This window comes from Ictidomys tridecemlineatus, chromosome 10 (assembly GCF_052094955.1).
Source record: "Ictidomys tridecemlineatus isolate mIctTri1 chromosome 10, mIctTri1.hap1, whole genome shotgun sequence".
Taxonomy (NCBI): domain Eukaryota; kingdom Metazoa; phylum Chordata; class Mammalia; order Rodentia; family Sciuridae; genus Ictidomys; species Ictidomys tridecemlineatus.
The window spans coordinates 99,312,853-99,335,862 of NC_135486.1; the positions used below are offsets into that span (position 1 = coordinate 99,312,853).

At 36.7% G+C, this 23,010-nt stretch overlaps 1 protein-coding gene across 1 annotated transcript in view; it reads left to right on the plus strand.

Moving 5' to 3' along the window:
• Positions 1 to 772: 772 nt before the first annotated feature.
• LOC144367616 (olfactory receptor 2AE1-like) overlaps positions 773 to 23,010 on the plus strand; it is a 49,590-nt gene continuing 27,352 nt past the window's right edge. Inside the window, exon 1 of the mRNA XM_078024694.1 lies at positions 773 to 1,469. Coding sequence (XP_077880820.1) covers positions 773 to 1,469 — 697 coding nt within the window. The remainder of the gene's footprint in view (positions 1,470 to 23,010) is intronic.

Here is a 23,010-nt window from a genome sequence, read left to right on the forward strand (position 1 = left end):
ATTTTATGCTTTTTAATCATGCTAAAAGAAATCCAAATATTTTGTAGAATTCAAAGGAGCAAAAAAAAAAAAAAGGAAAGAAAAGAAAAAAGAAAAGAAAAGAAAAAAAAAAAGAACCCCAGTGCCTAATTCCATAGGCGAGCAGAACTGACTCTTTTTTGTTTGTTTGTTTGTTTTCTCTTGTGGGGTCACAGCTCATGCTTTTGTATTTTGTCTGTCTCTTGTCTGCCTTGCTTTGTATTATCTTCCCTTTCTACGGCTTGTTCTGTATACTTAAAATTTCCACATCAGACTTAAACATGACAGCAGTATACCAACTCCTTAACCAGCTTCCACAAAAGAATAAGGCCAAAGTTCTGTAACACTATCCTTAACAATTACATGTATTAATAGAAATGTCTTAGCGGTTCAGATGCTCTTGATAAAATCTGCTTGGTAAAATAAGAAACATAATCCAACAACCATACACACACAGACACACACTAATACAAATCACACATATGATTACACATACATATGCCTATATTTAGTAAGAAGAGTCATAAAATTTGGCCCTTAATAGAGTCTTGGAATTTCAAATGACCACGATAGTGATGACAAATTTTAGGTTTCTCTTGCTTTGAAAAAACTGAATTTATTAATTTCAGCTGCTGGATAATTAAAAATAGAGAAAAATCTCTTCACAAATGTTTTATTGGATCAAAGTGCTTATCACCTTGTACACAGGATCCCATATTTCTGGCATCACACTTTGTCTCCACTCCCTGGGACAATGTGGCTGAGGAATCAGAGGTCTCTGGCAGACTTCATCCTTGAAAGGCTCTTTGAAGACTCCTTTACCCACCTTTTCCTTTTCTGCCTGACCATGGTGGTCTACCATGTTGCACTGAGTGGCAACACCCTCACCATCCACCTCATCTGTGTGGATCGTGGGCTTCACACCCCCATGTACTTCCTACTCAGCCAGCTCTCCCTCATGGACAAGATGCACGTCTGCACAATCATCCCCAAGATCGCCACCAACTACCTGTCTAGCAGGAAGTCCATCTCCTTCATGGGCTGTGCCACCCAGCACTTCCTCTATTTGTCTCTGGGTGGTGCTGAGTGTCTTCTGCTAGCTCTCACGTCCTATGACAGGTATGTTGCCATCTATCATCCTCTGCATTACAATGTGCTCATGAGCAGAAAGGTGGCACTGCTGATGGCCCTCACGTCATGGTTAGGGGCTTCTCTGAACTTTCTAATTCACACTTTCATCTTGATGTACTTACCTTTCTGTGAGATTCGGAAAATACACCACTTGTACTGTGAGTATCAAGCTGTCATGAAGTTGGTTTGTGTTGATGTCACTGTCTATGAGTCCACAGTGTACATCAGCACTATCATGCTTCTTCTCCTCCCCATCATCCTGGTTTCTACATCCTATGGCTTCATCCTGCACAGTGTCATTGAGATGCGTTCAGCTGGGAGTAAGAGAAATGCTTTTGCCACTTGCAGCTCCCACCTCACTGTGGTCTCTCTCTGGTTTGGTTCCTGCAACTTTTCATACATGAGGACCAGGTCCCCGTGCACTCCACTGCAAGACAAATTTGGTTCTGTGTTATATAGCATCATTACTCCCACACTGAATCCTCTGATTTATATTCTCCAGAATAAGAATGTAGCTAAGGCTCTGAGGAGAGTGTTGAGGAGAGATTTTATCTTCCAACGACTATATCCGTGTTTGTCCCTAATGTAGATGTTATTCTGGGTAAATCTCTAAGAATTTTCAAGAATCCAGATACCTGATGTTCTCTGACTCCTCCAAGAATAAAGTAGTTTACATATAACTTCACTACTTTAACTTAGTTGCAGGAATTCAAGCAGCATCGTATATATGTCTACAGTCATTCAGAGTATTAGAGAAATATCTTTAGAAATCCCATTAAAAGAAGACATATAACGGTCAGTGACACTGTAAACATATTAAGATAAATATATAAGGACCTTTCTGTTATTATTTATCAATAAGACATATGTAAATCATGTCACTAGAGGGTATTTAAGGAGTATAAAATTAGAATTTGTTGCTTAATATCAGAGTCATGGGAAGTAAAGGGTATTTTGAAAGAAAGAATAGATGATACAAAATTTATACTCATAGACTTTTATAGTTCTTGATTCAGTGTTTATGAATTTATAAGGGAAGGAATAAAGAGGTGAGGATATGGAGAGGGGTGGAGAGAATCCCAAAAGAACCAGAGAGGATGAGTCTTTATGTTTGGCAATGAGATGGTTACCTCCTTTTCGTTACACAACACAGAGTACTGTATAGAGACACTGACCAAGCCCAGAGAAGCTCCAGCATCACTAGTAACTCAAGAGCAGCATCAATTTATCTTCAATTCAAATTTTTATTCACAGAGCAAATAATTTTACACTCCAGAGACACTCTTTTGTTCTGACATACATCCTTCTTTAAGAACAGAGCATAAATCTTTAGGGAGATTCAGATTCTACAGGCTTTTCTCTTGACACAATCTTTAGAACATTGGTTTTTATGGCTGAAGTAATGATTCCCTGCTTAATTTAAGAGGAATATGAAAACTAGCATACTTAAAAGTAGTAAATGAGGCACCAAAACAAAAAGAATTAGAAAAGGTAAATTTCAGATAATAAAGCTCTACTAACATATAAAAACTACTTTTAGCCTTGTATATCTGGGATTCCTTTGATTTATTTTATAAGCTGTGTCAAAATTGGATAGTAAAATTATATATACATCTGTGCATTCAACAACATATTTCATGAGCATCTATTCACTGTCATGCCTGGGATAAAATCATGTTGGCTTGTGGATTTTTTTTTAAAATGTGAATTTGTAGCAAGAGAGCTGGAGACGAAGCTCAGTGGTTTAGCATGGAGGTGTCTGCTGGTTGACATTGGTGTTTTATCTAATGCAATAAATATTTCTGCCTGAAAAAAAAAGAGTTAAAGCTATGCAATTCTTGACAGGAAATTACAACAACTATGTAAGTCCATATGACCTCAATGGAGTCTGAGATTTGATACTTAAAGCACAAACAATAAAAGGAAAACACATAAATCACACATCATTCAAATGTAAGTTTCTGTGACATGTTGAGTTTTTAACATTTTTATAAATATCATTCATATTGCATGCATCTTCTGTCATTGTTTTTCTTCTATGAACTTTACAGCTTTGAGATTAATAGATTTTAGATTTTGAAATCTAGTTCATTCATTTTAATGGTTGAGGTATATAGCAGCTTCCATGAAAGGAATAAATTGCAAAAAACTAAAAACTTTGTGCTTCAAAGGACAATATCAAGAAAGTGAAAAGACATCTATAGAATAGGAAAAACCTCTTGCAAATTATAATCTAATAAGAATCTCTGTGAAGAATATATAAAGATTCTTTAAAACTCAAAATGAAAAGACAAATGCTTGGGGTATACATGGGCAAAAGACGTGGATAGATTTTTTAAATTTTTAGTTATGGATGGACCTTTATTTATTTGCTTCTATGTGGTGCTGAGAGTTGAACCAAGTGCCGCACACATTCCAGGCCAATGCTCTACCACTGAGCCACAATCCCAGCCCATGGATAGATATTTCTTTTAAATAGTGGATCTGTATTAACTTTCCTATGTACACAGATGAATTCACCACAGTGAATTTCCACATTGTGTTCATCCACAAGGCTGGGATTCTAATTAGAATAATATGTACTCCATTTTTGTATAAATATGTCAAAATATACTCTCCTGTCAAGTACACCTAAAAAGAACAAATAAAAAAGTAACTAATATTTCTTAGTACTAGTAACCAACAGGAAGATACAAATCAAAACCACACAAAACTATCTTACATTCACTACAATGTCTAAAATTAGAGGTGGAAACATAAAGTCTTAGAAAAGATATGAAGTAATTGAAGTCTCATACATTTTTGGTGAGAAAGCAAAATGGTACAACTATTATAGAAAACATTTTTTGGTGATTCTTTATTAAGTGAAACACAGAATTATTTTATAATCCAGAAATTTCACTCCTGAGTATATACCAAAAGAAATTGAAAACTAGAGTTCACAAACAAGTTTCACAATGTTTTTCATAACAGCACTATTCTCAATGGCCAAAAGGTGGAAATCACCCAAATGTTCATCAATGATGAATGGATAACCAAATTGTAATATATAAATACAATAAAATATTATTTGGTCATAAAATATGAGGTACTGATATATATATTTCACTTGAAAACAAAATGCTAAATGATAGGCATTTACATCACAGAAGATTACATATTATATGACTCTATTTTTATAATGTGTCCCAAATATGCAAAGCTACGGAGACAGAAAAATAAAGAACTGTTTGTGTATGGTGAAGGATTTTGGAAGCTGAAGTTAAAAGATAATTATTTTTCTGAGTTTTGACAATGGTGATGGCTGCATGCATCATTTAACACGCTGAAAATTATGGAATTTTAAATGTTAAGAGGGTTAATTATATAGTATGTAAATGATATCTTAACAAAGTTGTTATTTAAAAAAGAAAAAAAATGCTAGTCCCATACTAATTATAAGAAAAAGTGGATAAAGAATATTTAAATCTCTGATGTTCTTCACTTTTTTTCACAAAGAAATCTTGTGGATTGTTGAGGGAATCAACATTAACTTTGTCTCTGACTGCAGCTGGCCCTGTGTCATGCCCCTGCCAGCCCCTCTTCCACTCAATGTGAATGAAGATAGTGTGGCATCCTTCCTCTATGTAACAGGATGTGCTAGTGATTATGCTGTGCTGTAGGCCCCAAAGATTCTGAGTTGAGAAAACAAAGAATATTTAAATCTGTGCCATTTTACCCTCCCTCCTTCTGCTACACATGCAGCAATAAATAGGACCTGCACAGATCCATACACTGTCAGAATTATCTGTTGACCAATCGCTAGTTCTTGCTCCCATCACATGCCATGAGGCAGCTTCCCTTGTGCCAGGGGAGTCAGAGACACTAGGGTGAGTGAGATGCATCTCTGAGCTCAAAGAGTTCACAGATGGAGGGAGGAAGGGAAGGGGAGAGAGAGAGAGAGAGAGAGAGAGAGAGAGAGAGAGAGAGAGAGAGAGAGAGAGAGAGAGCCATAAGTTAATCAATTATGGCAGAGAGTGAAGAGAAGATGATAAAAGATGATTAAGGGGGAATTCCAAGATGGCGGGCCAGAGGGAGGCAGAATTCTGCGTTGCTCAGTGATCTGAGGTTCAAGTTGTGAGAATATGGCTTCTCTGCAAGCAATATTCCTGCCCCATGCAGGAAGCACCTTGCCTGTCCAGGACTGCAGGCCTCAGCATCAGCAGTCTCCTCAGTATCTCCCAACTACTAGCCCACACAGGACCAATGGATACCTGAGTGAGACCATCCATCGCAGTGGCAGCAGCCCCCACAAAGAACTTTTGGCCACCCACTCAAGCAGAAATCACAGACACTTCTTCCATGGAGGACACCTGGAGCTTCCCATGAGTAATAACTCAGTCTACAACCCCTGTGTGGACCCCCATCTACCAAAGTGTGGAATCCCCTGGTCACTGCCATCTTGGGACTCCACAGCAATGACATAATCCCCTACAAACAGTGCCTGCCAGCACCCAGGAACTTCACACAGGCTCTGAAGTCAGCTGACACTGCCAGCCACAGAGATTGCTGATGAATTCATCATCCAACACAATCGCCAGACTCCCTCCATCAGAACAGACACCCCACTGCTGAAAGTAAGCGGCTCCATCTTGGGTCACAGTTGTCACCATCTTCATGGTACTCAGTTTCTAATTCTCTGCTCTCCCCAGTAGCTGATAACTCTGCACAATGACACCCGGTTACTTTCACCATACTGAGGGCAGAGATACCAGCTAACAACTGAGGACCCCACCTATTGTATGAGAAAGGAAGCAGGAAAGATACTATAAACAACCAAAACAAGCCTGTGTCTTTCTTTAATATTTTTTTCTATCTCCATCTCGCTCTCTCCCTCTCTCTCTCTTTCCCTCTCCTTCTCCTTTCTCCCCACCCTCACATCCCCAACATATGTGAAACCAAGTACTTTGCATGAATTAGGATTTTGATGTCTGGAACGTCTGAATAGTATATTACATTATGTTGTACATTCTTTTAATACTATTTTATTTTTTAAAGTTTTCAAAATCTTTTTTTCTTTTTTTACCACCAGGTTCTGCTATTTTTATATTTTTTGCTTTTCTTGATATGTCTGTGTGTTTGTTTTATGTACTCTACTGTCTTCCCACTTACTTGTCTACCCAAATGTACTTCTTCTCCTCTCTCCTGCTACTAATTTTCCTCTTTAGATTTCTCTTTCATACTTCCTAAGGCATAACAACTCTATATCCTCACCTCCTATCTCCTCACCATATCATCTTATTCCTCAACCCAGGTTTTTTGTCTACCATCAGAATCTGTAAATCCTTTTACAAACCTACTGAGTATATTGTAGATAATAATTGAATTCACTATTTTTGTACATTGTGAACAAACTGTAAACAACTTATTAGCAAACATTTGTTTTTTTATGGTGTATATTTGTTTATACTGAGATCTGATAACATTGTCCTTAACTTCAAAGAAGAGGTATTGGGTTCAATACAGGGCACAATAAGCCTATAGGGTAAAATAGGTAACGCCTAGATACACAGTGCTAGAAGGAAAGACACACAAGCAATATGAAAAGGCAAAGGAAGAATGTGCCTCAAACAAATCAAGATACTGCATTATTAGAATCCATGGCTAGCATAGCAGAAGATATTACAAAGAAGGAGTTCAGGATGTAAATAATTAAAATGTTCTGTGAACTAAGAGATGATATAAGAGCAAATACAGGCAGCAAAAGATCATTTGAAAAAGAGGTACATCAACAAATAGAGGAAGCAAGAGATGACTTCAATAGGGAGATAGAGGTTTTAAAAAAACAGACAGAAATCATGCAATGAAAGAAACAATAAACCAAATTAAAAATTCAATTGAAAGCATCACCAACAGATTAGACCACTTGGAAGACAGGACCTTAGACAATGAAGACAAAATATATAATCTTGAAAAAAATGAAGACTACACAATGAAAATGGTAAGAAACCATGAGCAGAACAAAGAAATATGGGATAGCATAAAAAGACCAAATTTAAGTGTTGTGGGGATAGAGGAAGGAATGGAGTTCCAAACGAAAGGTATGGGCAATCTATTCAATGAAATAATATCAGAAAATTTTCCAAACATGAAGAATCAATTGGAAAAACAAATTCAAGAGGCTTACAGTGTGCCAAATGTACAAAATTATAACAAATCCACACCAAGGCACATTATAATGAAAATACTTAATATACAGAATAAGGAGAGAATATTAAAAGCCATGAGAGAAAGGAATCAGACTACATATTGATGGAAACCGATTAGAATATGTGCAGAGTTTTAAACTCTGAAAGTTAGAAGGTCCTGGAATAATATATATCAAGCTCTGAAAGAAAATGGATGCCAACCAAGAATCTTATATCTAGGAAAAACTGAGCTTTAGATTTGATGATAAAATTAAAACCTTCCATGATAACAGAAGTTAAAAGATTTTACAACTTGAAAGTCTCTAGTACAGAGTATCCTTGGCAGAATATTCCATGAAGAGGAATTAAAAAACAACAAGAAAAATCAGAAAAGGGAGGTATTATACTAAAAGGAAAAAAATTAATGAAAGGAGAAACCAAGTGAAATTAAACACCAAAAAAAATGCTAGAAATACAAATTATGTTTCAATAATAACCCTGAATGTTAATGGCCTAAACTCACCAATCAAAATATATAGACTGGCAGACTGGATTTTAAAAAAAAGACTCAGAAATTTGCTGCTTCTAAGAGACTCATCTCATTGGAAAATCCATCCACAGATTGAGGGGAAAATTTGGGAAAAATCATACCACTCACATGGACTGTGGGAGCAAGAAGAGGTTTCCATCCTCATATCAATCAAAGTAGAATTCAAGCCAAAGTTAATCAAAATGGATGAAGATGGACATTATATACTGCTCAAGGGAACCATTCACGAAAAGACATAACAATCATAAATATATATGCCCCAAACAATGGTGCAGCTATGCTCATCAAACAAATTCTTCTCAAGTTCAAGAGTCAAATAGGCCACAACATAATAATTTTGGGTAACTTTAACATACATCTTTCATCCAAACAAAAGCTGAACAAACAAACTTTAGAACTCAATAATATAATCAATGACTTAGACTTAACTGACATACATAGAATATTTTAATCTTTAACAAGAGAATATACTTTCTTCTCAAAAGCACACGGACCCTTCTCTAAAATAGACCATATAATATGCCACAAAGCAACTCTTAGAAAATATAAAAAAAGTGGAGATATTACCCTGAATTCTATCAGATTATAATGGAATGAAATTAGAAATCAATGATAAAGTAAGAAATAAAATCCACTCCAACACCTGGAAAATAAACAATATGCTATTGAAAAAACAATGGGTTACAGAAAACATCAGGAGGAGATTAAAAAGTTTTTAGAGGTGAATGAGAACACAGATACAACATATCAAAATCTCTGGGACACTATGAAAGCAGTTCTAAGAGGAAAGCTCATTGCATGGTGTTCATTCCTTAAGAGAAGAAAAAGTCAACAAATAAGTCACTTAACACAACATTTCAAAGCCCTAGAACAAGAAGAACAAATCAACACCAAAAGCATGAGAAGACAGGATATAATTAAAATCAGAGCTGAAATAAATGAAATTGAAACAAAACAAAATGAACAATTGAAAAAATTGACAGAACAAAAAGTTGGTTCTTTGAAAAAACAAATAAAATGACAGATCCTTAGCCATGCTAATGAAGAGAAGGAGAGAGAAATCTCAATCACTAACATACATGATGAAAAGGGAAATATCACAACAGACACTACAGAAATACAGAAGAAAATTAGAAATAATTTTGAAAATATGTACCCTAATAAAATAGAAAATATCAAAGGCATTGATAAATTTCTAGAGTCATATAATTTGTCCAAATGGAATCAGGATGGTATACAAAATTTGAACCAATCAATTTCAAGTGATAAAATACCAGACATCATCAAAAGTCTACCAACCAAGAAAAGCCCAGCAATGGATGGATATACATCCAAGTTCCACAAGATCTTTAAAGAAGAACTAATACCAATACTCTACAATTTATTTCAGGAAATAAAAAAAGAGGTAGCACTTCCAAACTCATTCTACGAAGCCAATATGACTCAGATTCCCAAACCAGGCAAAGACACTTCGAAAAAAGAACACTTCAGACCAATATTTCTAATGAATAAATGTGCAAAAATTCTCAATAAAATGGTGGCAAATCAAATACAAAAACATATCAAAAAGATACTGTGCCATGATCAAGTGGGGTTCATCCCAGGGATGCAAGGTTGGTTCAACATACAGAAATCAAAAAATGTATTTCATCACATCAATAGACTTAAAGATAAGAACCATTGATCATCTCAACAGATGAAGAAAAAAGCATTTGATAAAATACAGCACTGCTTCATGTTCAAAATTCTAGAAACACTAGGGATAACAGGAACATATCTCAATGTTGTAAAAGTTATATATGCTAAGCCCCAGGTCAACATGATTCTAAATGGAGAAAAATTGAAAGCGTTCCCTCTAAAAATTGGAACAAGACAGGATTGCCCTCTTTCACCACTTCTATTTAACATAGTTCTCAAAACACTGGCCAGAACAATTAGACAAATGAAAGAGAGTAAAGGGTTTAATTTCATTTTGTTGCATATGGATTTCCAGTTTTCCCTGCACCATCTGTTGAAGAGGCTATCTTTTCTCCAATACATGTTTTTGGCACCTTTGTCTAATATAAGATAATTGTAATTTTGTGGGTTAGTCTCTGTGTCATCTATTCTGTACCATAGGTCTACCAGTCTGTTTTGGTGCCAATACCATGCTGTTTTTGTTACTATTGCTCTGTAGTATAGTGATGCCACTTGCTTCACTCTTCCTGCTAAGAATTGCTTTAGCTATTCTGGGTCTCTTATTTATCCAGATGAATTCCATGGTTGTCTTTTCTATTTCTATGAGGAATGCCATTGGGATTTTGATTGGAATTGCATGAAATCTGTATAGTGCTTTTGGTGGTAATGTCATTTTGATAATATTAATTCTGCCTATCCAAGAGCAAGGTAGATATTTCTATTTTCTAAGGTCTTCTATGATTTCTTTCTTTAGGGTTCTGTAGTTTTTATTGTGTAGATCTTTTACCTCTTTCTTTAAGTTGATTCCAAAGTATCTTATTTTTTAAAAATTATTGTAAATAGGCAGTTTTCTTTCTCAGAGGATTTGTCACTGACTATAGAAATGCTTCTGATCTATGGGTGTTGATTTTATATCATGCTACTTTGCTGAATTCATTTACTATTTCTAGAAGCTTTCTGGTGGAGAGTTTTGGGTCTTCTAGGTACAGAATCATATCATCAGTAGATAATGCTAAGTAAGTCTTGTTTTTCTATATGTACCCCTTTAATTTCTTTGTCTGTCTAATTGCTCTGGCCAGTATTTCAAGAACTATGTTTACAAGAAAAGGTGAAAGAGGACATCCCTGTCTTTTTCCAGTTGTTAGAGGGAATGCCTTTCATTTTTCTCCATTTGGGATAATGTTGGCCTGAGGCTTTACATAGATAGTCTTTATGATATTGAAATATGTTCTTGTTATCCCTAGTTTTTCTAGTGTTTTGAACATGAAGTGATGCTGTATTTTGTCAAATGCTTTTTCTGCACATATTGAGATGATCATATGATTTTAATCCTTGAGTCTATTGATGTGATGATTACATTTATTTATTTTCATATGTTGAATGAACCTTGCATCCCTGGGATGAGTCCCATTTGATCATGGTGCACGATCTTTTTGACATGTTTTTGCATTCAATTTGCCAGAAGTTTATTGAGAATTTTTGCATCTATGTTCACTAGAGATATTGGTGTCTTTGCCTGGTATTAGGATCAGGGTGATATTGGCTTCAGAGAATGAGCTTGGAAGTGCTGCAAGCACAGTCTTTCTAAAGATGGTGCTGGAGAAACTGGACAGTCACAGGTCAACAAAATGAGACAACAAAACCAAACCTCATCTTGTTTAACAATGAATGTGACATAGATTATAGATTCAAATGCAAAACATAAAAGTACAACTTTTAGAGGAGAAAGAAGAAAAACAAAAGTTTTTGAGTATGAATATGGAGCAACTCTGGGTTTCTGTAGTGTTATTGTGTGAGTTTTTTGCTTCTGGAATCCTGCCAACACATGAATTTTTCCTCCACATGAATGTGAAAAAACTAAAACTGAGGGAAAGTGAGTGAGTTTCCCAGGAATATTCACATTGACACTTCACTTTTTTTTTCCAGATTTTTTTCATTTATTTTATGAATCCCCCAGAATACTGGTAAAATTAGGAAGTTAAAGGCACCAGTGAATTTAATTTTACAAAGATTATGTGATTGTTTTAGTTCATCTTTTCACTGCTATGACCAAAAGACTTGAAAAGAAGAATTTAGAGAAGGTAAAATTTATTTGGCTCACTGTTTCAGAGATCTCATTTTGAAGATGGTTGATTCTTTTGTTCTGGTCTACAGTACAGCAGAACAATATGGCAGAAAACTGTGATGGAAGAAAGCAGCTCAGGGCCCAGCACCAGGAAGCAGAGTGAGAACACCACTCCCCAAGGACAAAATATAATCTCCAAAGGCAGAACCCTGTGACCCACCTCCTCCAGCCACACCCTACCTGCTTACAGTTATAACAGTTAATGCACTGATCACATTAAGGCTTTCATAAGACAATCACTTTATTTCTGAATTTTCCTGCATTGTCTCATACATGAGCTTTTGGGGACACCTCATATTTGAAACATAACAGTGGTCCTCAAACATGTTGTCAAGTGAGAAAAATGAGTGATGAATGACAAAATGGAGTCACCTTCAAGTTTCTTTGCTCAGTGTAGGAAAGAAGGGGAAATGCCACCAATATACATGCATGTCAGCAAATTAAATACTTGCTCTAGGTTTTTGCTATGATACTGAAAAACAAATCTTCCTGTTGCTAAGTTTCAAGGGTGATATTTTCATGCTGCAAAAGGAGTCTCCAATAATGTGGATCTTACCTCTTTTCTAGTAAGTAGTTGACTGGGGAAGTATGAGAAGGAAATGATTGCTTTTACAGAGGGAACAGCAGTATAGAATTCTCAGGTGGACGTTAGGTCTAGAATTATAGAATTAGAATCTAATTTTAAAAAGTCTCAGATTTTTGGGAGAGGAAATCTGAGCATAGAGAAGCTTTTCTTCTGATCTTTTGAAATATATAATAGATCAACAAATATATGAAAAAATTTTCAACATTTTTTATAATCAGAAAAATGCAAATCAAAACTACTCAAGATTTCATCACATGACAGTCAACATGGCAGTCATCATGAATACTGACAACAATAAATATTGGCAAGGATGTAGGGGAAAATGCACAGTCATACATTGCTGGTGGGACTGCAAATTGGTGCAACCAATCAAGAAAGCAGTAAGGAGATTCCTTAGAAAACTTGTAATGGAACCACTACTGGACTCAGATATCCTACTCCTTAACCTCTACCCAAAGGACTTAAAATCAGCATACTATAGTAATGCAGCCACATCAATGTTCATAGTAGCTCAATTCACAATAGCTAAATTTTGGAAGCAACCTAGATGCCTGTAAATAGATGAATGGATAAAGAAACTGTGGTATATATACAAATGGAGTATTACTTAGCCTTAAAAGAATAAAATCATGGCATTTGCAGGCAATTGGATGGAGTTAGAGAATATCATGCTAAGTAAAGTAAGCCAATGCCCAAAATCCAAAGGTTGAATGTTCTCTCTGATAAGTGGATGCTGATCCAAGACAGGGAGGGGGGAGACATGGGAAAAATTGAAGAACTTTGATTGGGCAAAGGATAGGCAGGGTGGGCAGGGTGTGGGAGGGCAGGAAAGATGGTGGAAAGAGATGGACATCAATACCCTAGATACCCTAGCTACAACAACCACCTTGTAGTAGTGCAGAAAGTTCCAAAGGGAGGCAGAGGTGCTGGCCCAGAAATTCTCATCTTCTTAAATAGCCCATGTGAAGATGTTCTGTTTCTATAAAGTGAAAGAGAAACCCAGGTCACCATGACTGTCATTCTATAGATAAGGGACTGGCCAGTCTCTGACCCAGAAACTGGACCAGGCAGAGAGGGAGGTAACATGTAGATGACATATGATATTGAAAACCCCATCAGCACATTCTCTCCTTTCCAATTCCAGTTAGAGAACACCCTCCTCTCAACCCAAAAAGCACAATAATTAGCTAAAAAATATTTAGACCTCATGGCCCAAATTCTTGGTTTTGTACTTGCTAAACATTCCCATAAGTGAGTGCTCCTGAGAGTTCCAGGCTGGCGTTCTGCCAGGGCATTTTATTTGCTATGACACTTTCTTAATGTAGAAATTTCTAGTCTAGGTAAAAAAGGGTGGGGGTCTGATGTTTTGACATTATTTTGATGATGAGATTTTGGGTAACGAAGTCCACTCAATTTTAGGGAATCCACTGAGAGAATATGGTGGCATTTTTTTCCTTGCAATTTGTCCACCAAATTTTTATGCTTTTTCTTCTCTCTGCCATGTCCCTGGTTCAGCATCCAGCACTACTTTAAATCTGACTTCACATGGGCACTTGGAAGCAGTCATAGTATTCTTATTTCTATTGAATGAAAAATGTGTCATTTTAAAAAAATGAGACTTCCATTGGCCTAACACAAATGTGAGATCTGTTGAGTGACATCCAAGTCTGTTGTCAGACAATCAGGTTGAATTGAGCCATAAAGAAGACTGATTTCCCTTACATTTTTTAAGTGCTACTTTGAGGAATGAGTGACTGAAAAATCATCTCCAGACTATTCCTGTTCTTGTTGAATGTGTTCCTCCAACTGGTGATGGTCAAATGTCAGCACAGAGCCAGACATGCTCATGTTCACCAAAGTGGTCAATCACAAAGCAATTTGTTTATTATCTCCATTCATAAACTCTTTGTGTAAGAAAAACCACAAAGGCTAGTGCCCCCTTGGGCTGAATAACAAACAGCAACTCAGATGTGTCATGTTGACCAGCCCCATTCCTGAGTATTCTGGATCCTAAAACTCCTGCCCTACCCCAGCATTACTCAAAGATGAGAGACCAGAGGAAGAAGAAAAGGTGAAGAAGAGATTTCTTCCAGCTGTTTTAATCTAATTTTTTTTGGTGGGGTTCTTTTTTTTTTGTCTTTTTTTGGAACTCGGGGTCAAACCGAGGGCTTTGTGAATGCAAGGCAGATGCTTTGCCACTGAGCTACATCCCAGCCCACTACCAGCTGTTTTAATCATGGAATATCTAATTCTGTATAGATGGCCCCATAGTGGCAGAGAAGGAAAGCGTGGCAAGTATAAATGACTCAATAGCCCTGCAATTCCATTCAGCTACATGAAAGTACCTTCCAAAGTTCAGGTACAGTCCTGTTGACACAGCAGAAAATATGCAACATAAAACAAGAACCCATGATGAGTTCCAAACATCTGTAATAAGCACTTGATGCTACTTATTTAGAGGAGAATGTTGAAAGCAATGTAGGTTTCATACACTTCTGTACAAATCATGTAACTAAATACAAGAAAATTAAGCTACATGAATTTATTAGAAAATGTCATTAGAGAGAGGATTATGTCACTATAACACCCTGAATTAATATCTTTACTTTCAGAGAATTGAAAGTAGATCTACATTTTCCTTTTTCATGCTATTATGATTCCCTACTTTTAAGAATGAAATTCAAACAGAACTTCAATATAACCTGCATGGAATCTCTCCTACACACACATCAAAGTAATGTCTCTCTCTCTCCCTCAACTTCAAGATATCATGATCTCATTATTAAGAGCAATTTTCTACTAATGATATTTATTTATGTATTCATGCTGGAGTATAGAGGAAAAACTGTAAAATCAAATTGGCTTTGGGGTGTTATTCAGGTTGCTTACAGATTTCATATTGGGGGAAATACATCTGTTTACTTATGCTAATCAATAAAAAGCAAAATAATAAGACTTCTTAAAATTTCTGTCAGGTATACTCTACTCTAAATACTCATCATATAGAAAGAAACAGTATTGTGTATCGCAGGGTGGAAGAATTGAGTTTTAGGAGGGAGGGGAGTGCCAGGAGTGGTTTATAGAAAACAGGAAATTGTGCAGTTAGCCTCCTGAGGAGTCTCAGGTGTAATTGGTTCATTGTATAAACAGTGCTGGGGGCAGGAGGAGTCAGGAATCACCACATGCATAAGAGATATTCCTTTTACATTTGTTTTGCACAAGACAGAAAATCCAGAGAATAAAGGCAAAACCCAAGAAAACTGGTTGTCCCCGAAATTTCCAATGCTCGAAAGGGTGAAGTTTCCACTGTACATGGTAATAACTTATTAATTAACTGTATATTTTTAATTCTGGTTTATTACTCTAAATTAAAACTCAGAGCCAATAAGATCATCCCCACCAACCCCTCTACCCAAAGGAATATGGATTTAGAGGTGGGGAGGAGCTCAAGAAGTCTGCCTAAGATGAAGAGGAACTTCGTAAGTGTTCATAGCCATTTCAATTGTATCATTTCTTTGATCTTCCAAACATAAGGGAAACAGGAACCTGATTAGGCCTCCAACTCCAGGGTTCCAGAGGAGAGGAGGCTAGACAGCAATTAAGAGTGAAATTCAGACAGAAGTCCAATATAACCTGTGTGGACTTCTATCTGAATTTCACTCTTAAGTGCTGCTAGCCTCCTCTCCTCTGGAGTTTGGGGCCTAATCAGATTGGTGCTCCTAATGGTGCTCCTTATAGATAGAGGAGCACCAGGCTGATAAGTAGGAGGACTCAGGTCTCTATGGAAGAAATTGGGATCAGATCCATCACCACTTTCCTTCAACAGTTTTGTCTTCTGAATTTTCCTTTCAGTTCTGGGGGCTGCTGTTTGGAGAACTGTGCCTGCAGATCACCCCTTCTGTGCCAAGCTGTGCAAGGCCAGTTTATGTGCTGGGAAATGAGGTGGGACAAGAACTACAGCCAGAAGAAAGGTCACTCTTTCCATTTCCTGAAATTGGAGGGTCAGGTGTCCTCTTTGCAGTTGGCAAAGAATCATGTACTTTCTTACATTGTCCTTTTATAATAGGAGCTTCAAGAAGCTACCTTTGGTAAATGCAGTGATTCTGAGGTCAACAGCTGTTAAATGGGTAACTAAAAGCAGGATAAAGCATGGTGTTCTGCCTTTATTTGGTATCATTTACTAACTTAATATTTTTGACTGCTCAGCTCTGCACATAGACATGTTAATCATTTAAGGAGTGCTCATGTAAAAACTGGAAATATCACATTTATTAACCCAAATTTACCTAATCTGTTTGATACCCCCTTGAAAACTGAGGCAAGATGAAGGGAACATTCAATCATCAGCTTTTACAGTACCTTGTTTCAGAGACCTGGTGTGGTGCCTAGAATTTTCCAGTCATTGTTCAATCTCTTCCAGAAATGACACAGCATTATAGACAGATCACCATGAGGAGACTGTTGCCGCAACAGGAGCAATGATTTCATGGGACCTAAACTGCCCCTTCTAGCATTCCAGGTCTGGTAGATGAACATACTGTGCATTAAGTTAAATTTACCCACTTCAAGTGATAAGGACTTCTCAGAGTGCTAGAACTGTGATAATGATCTATCAGACTACAGTTTGGCCAAGACTACTTAAAAATGCATACCTCTTCCCCACTTCCTCAATTCTTTTTTTATTTAAACCTTAAGGTCATGTCAGCACGCTGAATATATGCCTAAAACATGTATCCCATTGTGGCTAGTATTAAAGTTCTTTTCTTGCTTTTCACAATTACCATTTGGGTTTGTTTTTTGGGGTGAGTGGCCAAACCTGGCTTTTTCATAATATTAAATATGCAAAAAGTAAAAAGAAAGAAATGAAAAAAATGAGAAATATTATTTGTGTAACTCAGTTCTCAAATGCCCTTTCTTCAAAGTAGGGGCTATCTTCATTTTGCCAGTGTTGAGGGGCAGGTATGTAAGCTTTGTGGCTGGGAGAGGGAATGGCCTTTTTGTTCGTGTTGGTGAGGAGAGGGTCAGATCTAGGGACATTCCCTCTTGGCACTGGAGGAAGTATATACCTCAACCCAGTGTCACTGCAGGGTGACTGGGATGCATGCCTGATGTGTATAGGATCTGAGCCATGCATTACACATAAGCCAGGCAGAACCTTGACCTTCATGAATTTTAACCTTTCCTGGGGAAAGAGACACTAAAGAGCAACAACAAAAATTCCACTCATACAGATTTTGAATTACAAATTGGGATAAATTCTCTGAAGTGAAAGAACCCTTTACTGAATCTTGCAGCAGGATTTGACACATTCATCCTTTCTTTTCTTCAAATCACTCCTTCTTTGAAAAATGTAAAAACAATGGGATCAATGGGACTGGAAGCATGGAAAGTGTGAGGCATTGGGTATGCCTGGACCTCTTTCCTCATGAGGGAGATGTTTACCTAAGAGGTCTAAAAGCCTTGCTATCTCAATCAAAAGACCCACTCAGCACTGCCTGCCTCTCAGGTTTTGCATGAAACACACCCCTTCCTCATTATTCTAAGTATCTTGCATATTATAGTCCCCAAATTTCTCCAATTCATGCAGAAACCAAGAGATCCTATGATCAGGATGCATAAAATGTGGAATTAACTGGAAGTGAAAGATGACATACTTGCCACAGATGTTCTGACCTGTAAAATGTACAGAGGTATCTCAACTGGGAGTGTAAAAAAAACGCACCACACAGAGAAATCAATAATTCAGGAAAGAATAGCTAGTATTTATTTACTTATATATATTTTTTAATTTGGTCTTTTTATATATACATGACATTAGAGTGTGTTTTGACATTACACATACATGGAGTATAATTTTTTAATTAGAATAACATTCTTGTGGTTGTACATGATGTGGAGTTTCATTTGTCTTGTATTCATATATGAACATAGGAAGATGACATTCAATTAATTCCTCTATTTTTCCTAGTGTGTTTTTTTTTTTGTTCTAATAACTTCTTCATTAACTGGCACAATCCATCCAACAACTCTATGAGAATTGTGTGGTTATAGCCATTATTTTATGAATGAGTAAACTAAGTCTCACAAAGTGTAACTCACCCACCCATGGTTACCTAGCTAATTACTACCAGAGCCACTGTTCTAATTTAAATAATCTAACTCTAGTGCCCAGGGTTTTAACCTTGCAACCTGGGCTCAGCCTCACCTACTGCCACACAGGATGAGTTAAGGGACTGGAATGTGGCCCAGATCTCTGTCTCCTACAAAGGCACAAGTTGAAGATACCATTTTAGCCCCGTGGGGGACATCCTATCTCCCCTCCTCACACTGGAAGAGGAATGCTTCTGAAGATTTTTTGAGATTAAGAGTAAGGAGATTTCATCATGGCTGCTCACTTCCTACTCCATCCCTGAGCCTTTCTTCTTTTAAAAATAACCAATAAGGGAACAGAGTACCTCATAGTTTTGAAAGCTCATTTACATCTCTCTTAATGATGGATCCTATTTCTACTCTGTGAGACATCTAGAGTTGGGTTGTTTTAATTCCCCTGTTATAGCCGTGAAACCAACACTGATTAAGAAATTTGCTGAGGCAATTTAATCCTGAAGTGGGGCCCTGGAGCCAGAACTTGTGATTCCAAATTATGTTGAAGGTGCAAGGGATTCTTTCAAAAACCTGATTGATGTGTCAGCCTCACATGGGATAAATATTTCTTTCCACACCTCCCAGAATTCTCCCAACATAGTTATAAAATGGGGCAGAACTGCTTGTGAACACAAATCCACAGATAGCCTTTAGTTTATTAGTAAATGTGAATTCACTGAATTTCTGGAGTCATCAGACAGTCAGAGGTAGAAATAGTTCAGTAATTTTATAATCTGAATCATTCTGATAGTCAGGAAAGCAGGAAGCAAATGAGGACAAAGCCAATAAATCAAAAAGAAATCAGAATTCATGAAAGAGAAAATGAGTAAGGAGAAGATGACCATCATGCGGTCTTGTTGAAAAGCACTGCAAAACCTGCACACTCTCCTCTCCACATGGGACAGTGAGTTTATAACTTGATTGATGGGACTATAGGCTGGTCTTATCTAGGGAATGCCCTGCTCATCACCAGGAAGAGCCTTGTAAAATGGGTATTTTAATATTTATTTATTGATTTTGATACTCAGTCTTTTTACTTTTTAGTTTGAATTCTGGTCTTGCTAACTAGGTTATAACCTCACTAAGTTGATAAGGCTGGCTTTAGACTTGTGATCCTCCTGCCTCAGCCTCCTGAGTCACTTGGATTACAGGAGTGTACCACAATGCCCAGCTAACATTTCTCTTGTACTAAAATCCCTCCAAATGCTACCAACATCCACAGGATAAAACCGAATTGCCTTCAGCAACACCTTATTCTTCTTCACTAAGACATGCTGGCCTCTTTAGTCTTGTCTCACTCTATACCTTCATAAGATGTTTTAAGGGATTGTTATCATTTATCACATCCCAAGCTCCCTAAAGGTGACATGTTCTTGTTTTGTTTTGTCTGTATAGGATAGTCTTCTCCTGGAATGACCCAATCTGTTTTTCTTTTTTTCTTTCTTTCTTTTTTTTTTTTTTGAGAGAGAGAGAGAGAGAGAGAGAGAGAGAGAGAGAGAGAGAGAGATTTCAATATTTATTTTTCAGTTTTTGGCAGTCACAACATCACAACATCTTTGTTTGTATGTGGTGCTGAGGATCGAACCCGGGCTGCACACATGCCAGGAGAGAGCACTACGGCTTGCGCCACATCTCCAGTCCCCCAATCTGTTTTCCAAAAAGTAAATTCCTTACCAACTTTCAGGAGTCACACAGGGCATCATCTACCCCAACTAACCCCTTCCACTGACTCACCGGAGAGGTGGTGAAGAGTCCACTTCTGCCCTCTCATAATTCCTATAAAGAAATACCCAGTGACTGTCAACACAGGATTCCCATTAAAATTGATGTGCATAATCATACAACATGGAATATAATTTGCTCCACTCCAGACCATAGTAATTTCTCTGTCCCTCCCATTCTCCTTCCCTCTGTTAACCTTTCTCTATTCTACTAGTCTTATTTCTACTTTTTGAAAATTAGTGCTTTGTTTTTTTTAATGAGATTACAATAAATCACTGAGTCAAACTCAATATAGGAACTGGAACTTTTATTCATCACTGTCTGCACTACTTGACCCACTCCAAGGGTTGGAGCACATAATTTATAGTTAAAAACCACAAGTAAAGCGTGTTCTGCATTAAACATAAGTGTCTGTTACTATGATTGAAAACCATACACATAAATCATAAGCTCTAAAATCATAAGCAGAGAGGAAAATGGATCAAAACAACCCTAAATGAGTACAACTGAAAGAATGGTTACTAATATCTAGACAATCATTCTATGTGGTTAGGGTACATTGCCAAGAAAAATGGGAACCAAAAGGAGAATAATTTTACAGTGTAGAAGAGGAAGAGGAAGAAAAACATTTGCATTTCTAAGCAGGATGTGCTAAGCAGGATCAGGATGGCAGTGGCAGGGTTTTCTCCTGGCAAAAGAATTTCTTACATGAAACGGAGTCTCAGAGTAAAATGGAGTTTGTCTGGTTAAGGCACATATATCCTGGCCCATAACTTTTCCCTCTTTTGAATGAGGTAAGGGGTTGTAATGGCTTTATATATATATATATATATATATATATATATATATATATATATATATAATACAATGAATATATATACTATTTTATAATATATTGTGATTTATATATATAAAGTTGATTCACAAAATATGTTGTTTTATTAGTTCTGGGACATAGAACACAGTCTGAGTAAGAGAAAAATACACAATTAACTTTTCACTTCTTCTATTTTTTTTTTTTTTTAGTTTTATCTTTAGAGGTTGGTTGAGGTCTCTTAGTCTGTCCATTCTTTTGCAGGAGATATTTTTGTTGTCTTGACTCAGGTGAGATAAATCCACCCTGTGTGTTCATTTACCTTCATGGCCATTAGGGTAGTCAGGATGAGTAAATAAGGTCCCATCCAACTAGAGGTTAATATTTTGTAAAACCATTTGACATAGAAAAAGTCATAGTCTTTGTTTTATTTAATAATGAAATTAACAAGACTAAAATCATGCTTAGTTTGTGTAATAGCTATCTTGAAGTTTGGCTATCTTATACATTATATTCCTCTTTGAGATCATAGTAATCTTTGAAAAAAGTATCACTCTTCTAAACATAACTTTAAATGAGCTGAAGTCCAGCTCATTTTGGAGCCATTTTAACATGTAGTAGGTGGAAGGCAGAGTTTTATCTCAGGTAAGGCGGGACTTGACAAATTTTAGGTAAAGTGTTTTAGGTTTGAGGCTGTTTTTGCATTTTTCTTAAATTTCATTTTATAAAGTTAGCATATATTATTTCCTGAGTCTATATGAACATTAGTTAACACAATAGTACATTACATTTAAAACCTGGATCAGAGAAAGGCTAATTAAAGGGGCCATTAGCTTTCCTTTTGTCTGGGTAGGTGGCAAAATGTTTTTATGTTTTACAATATTACCTTAAACAGATCAGGCTCTCATTATTTTTAAAAGTGCATTGAAATTTCAATTGTAATGTGAAGAGTAACACAAAATTTTATATATAACTTATTGACAACAGATTATTTTATCTGATTGTAAAACATTAAATGACATGAAAAAATATCAATCCAATTTGTTGTTTCTATACATATCTGAGACTTTTACAGATAATTTTACAGATAATTTTAGTTTGGAGAACATCAACATGGCAGAGTGCTCTCTTAAGCTTTACATTTTACTATTTTTAACTTTTACAGTAGAGTTTAGAATCCAGAGTACAGTACAAAAATCATAGGTCTGCATGGGTTTACAAAAATCAAAGGATATCCTTAAATTTCTTATACATTTAGAAAACAGTGCTAACCATCAGAAACTGCTTGGTGAAACTAAAGAGATATTGGAGAGATCTCCTGGGACAACATGTGGAGGAGGTAGAACAGACCAACCCAGCCCCACACATGAAGGAGGTTAAACAGACAGATTTTAGCCCCAGAGCAGAGGAAGAGCAGACTGACCCCAGCCAGATACACAGAGGAGGAGGAAAGTTACCCCATCCCAATGTGGGCAGGAGGAGGAGACTGACCTCTGCCAGACACATGGAGGAGGAGAAGGAGATTGACCACAGCTGCATGTGTGAAAGAGGTGACCAACCATGTACATGTGGAGGAAAAGACCAAACCACATCTACCACTTCTGGCAAGATTCCATCTAGAGACAACAGCCAGGACCTGGAAGACCATCACCAAGGTCCTGTCCTGGTTACACCAGAGGTATCTTTGCTAGCCTACTTCTCTTGATACCTCTTTCACTCTCCATAGGACCTAATATTTCTATATTCTCACCTTCTACCTCACAAATCTCACATCCTATAGCCAGCCTCCCTTTTGTTCATCATTCAAAACTGTATACCCTTATGCAAGCCTCCTATTTTTAATGTGGATACTAATTGAATAAATTATTTCTGTTCATTGTGACAAAACTATAATTGTCTAAGTAGAAATTATATAGTTTAAGGCTGTATATTGTTTGCTTTGGATGCTGAAAATATTAATATACCCCTTAAAGTTGAGGTATTGGTAACCTGCAGGGACATTACAAGATTATAGAGTAGAAACTGTAATACTTCAGATCTATACTGCTATAGAAGAAGACCATAAACAACATTAAA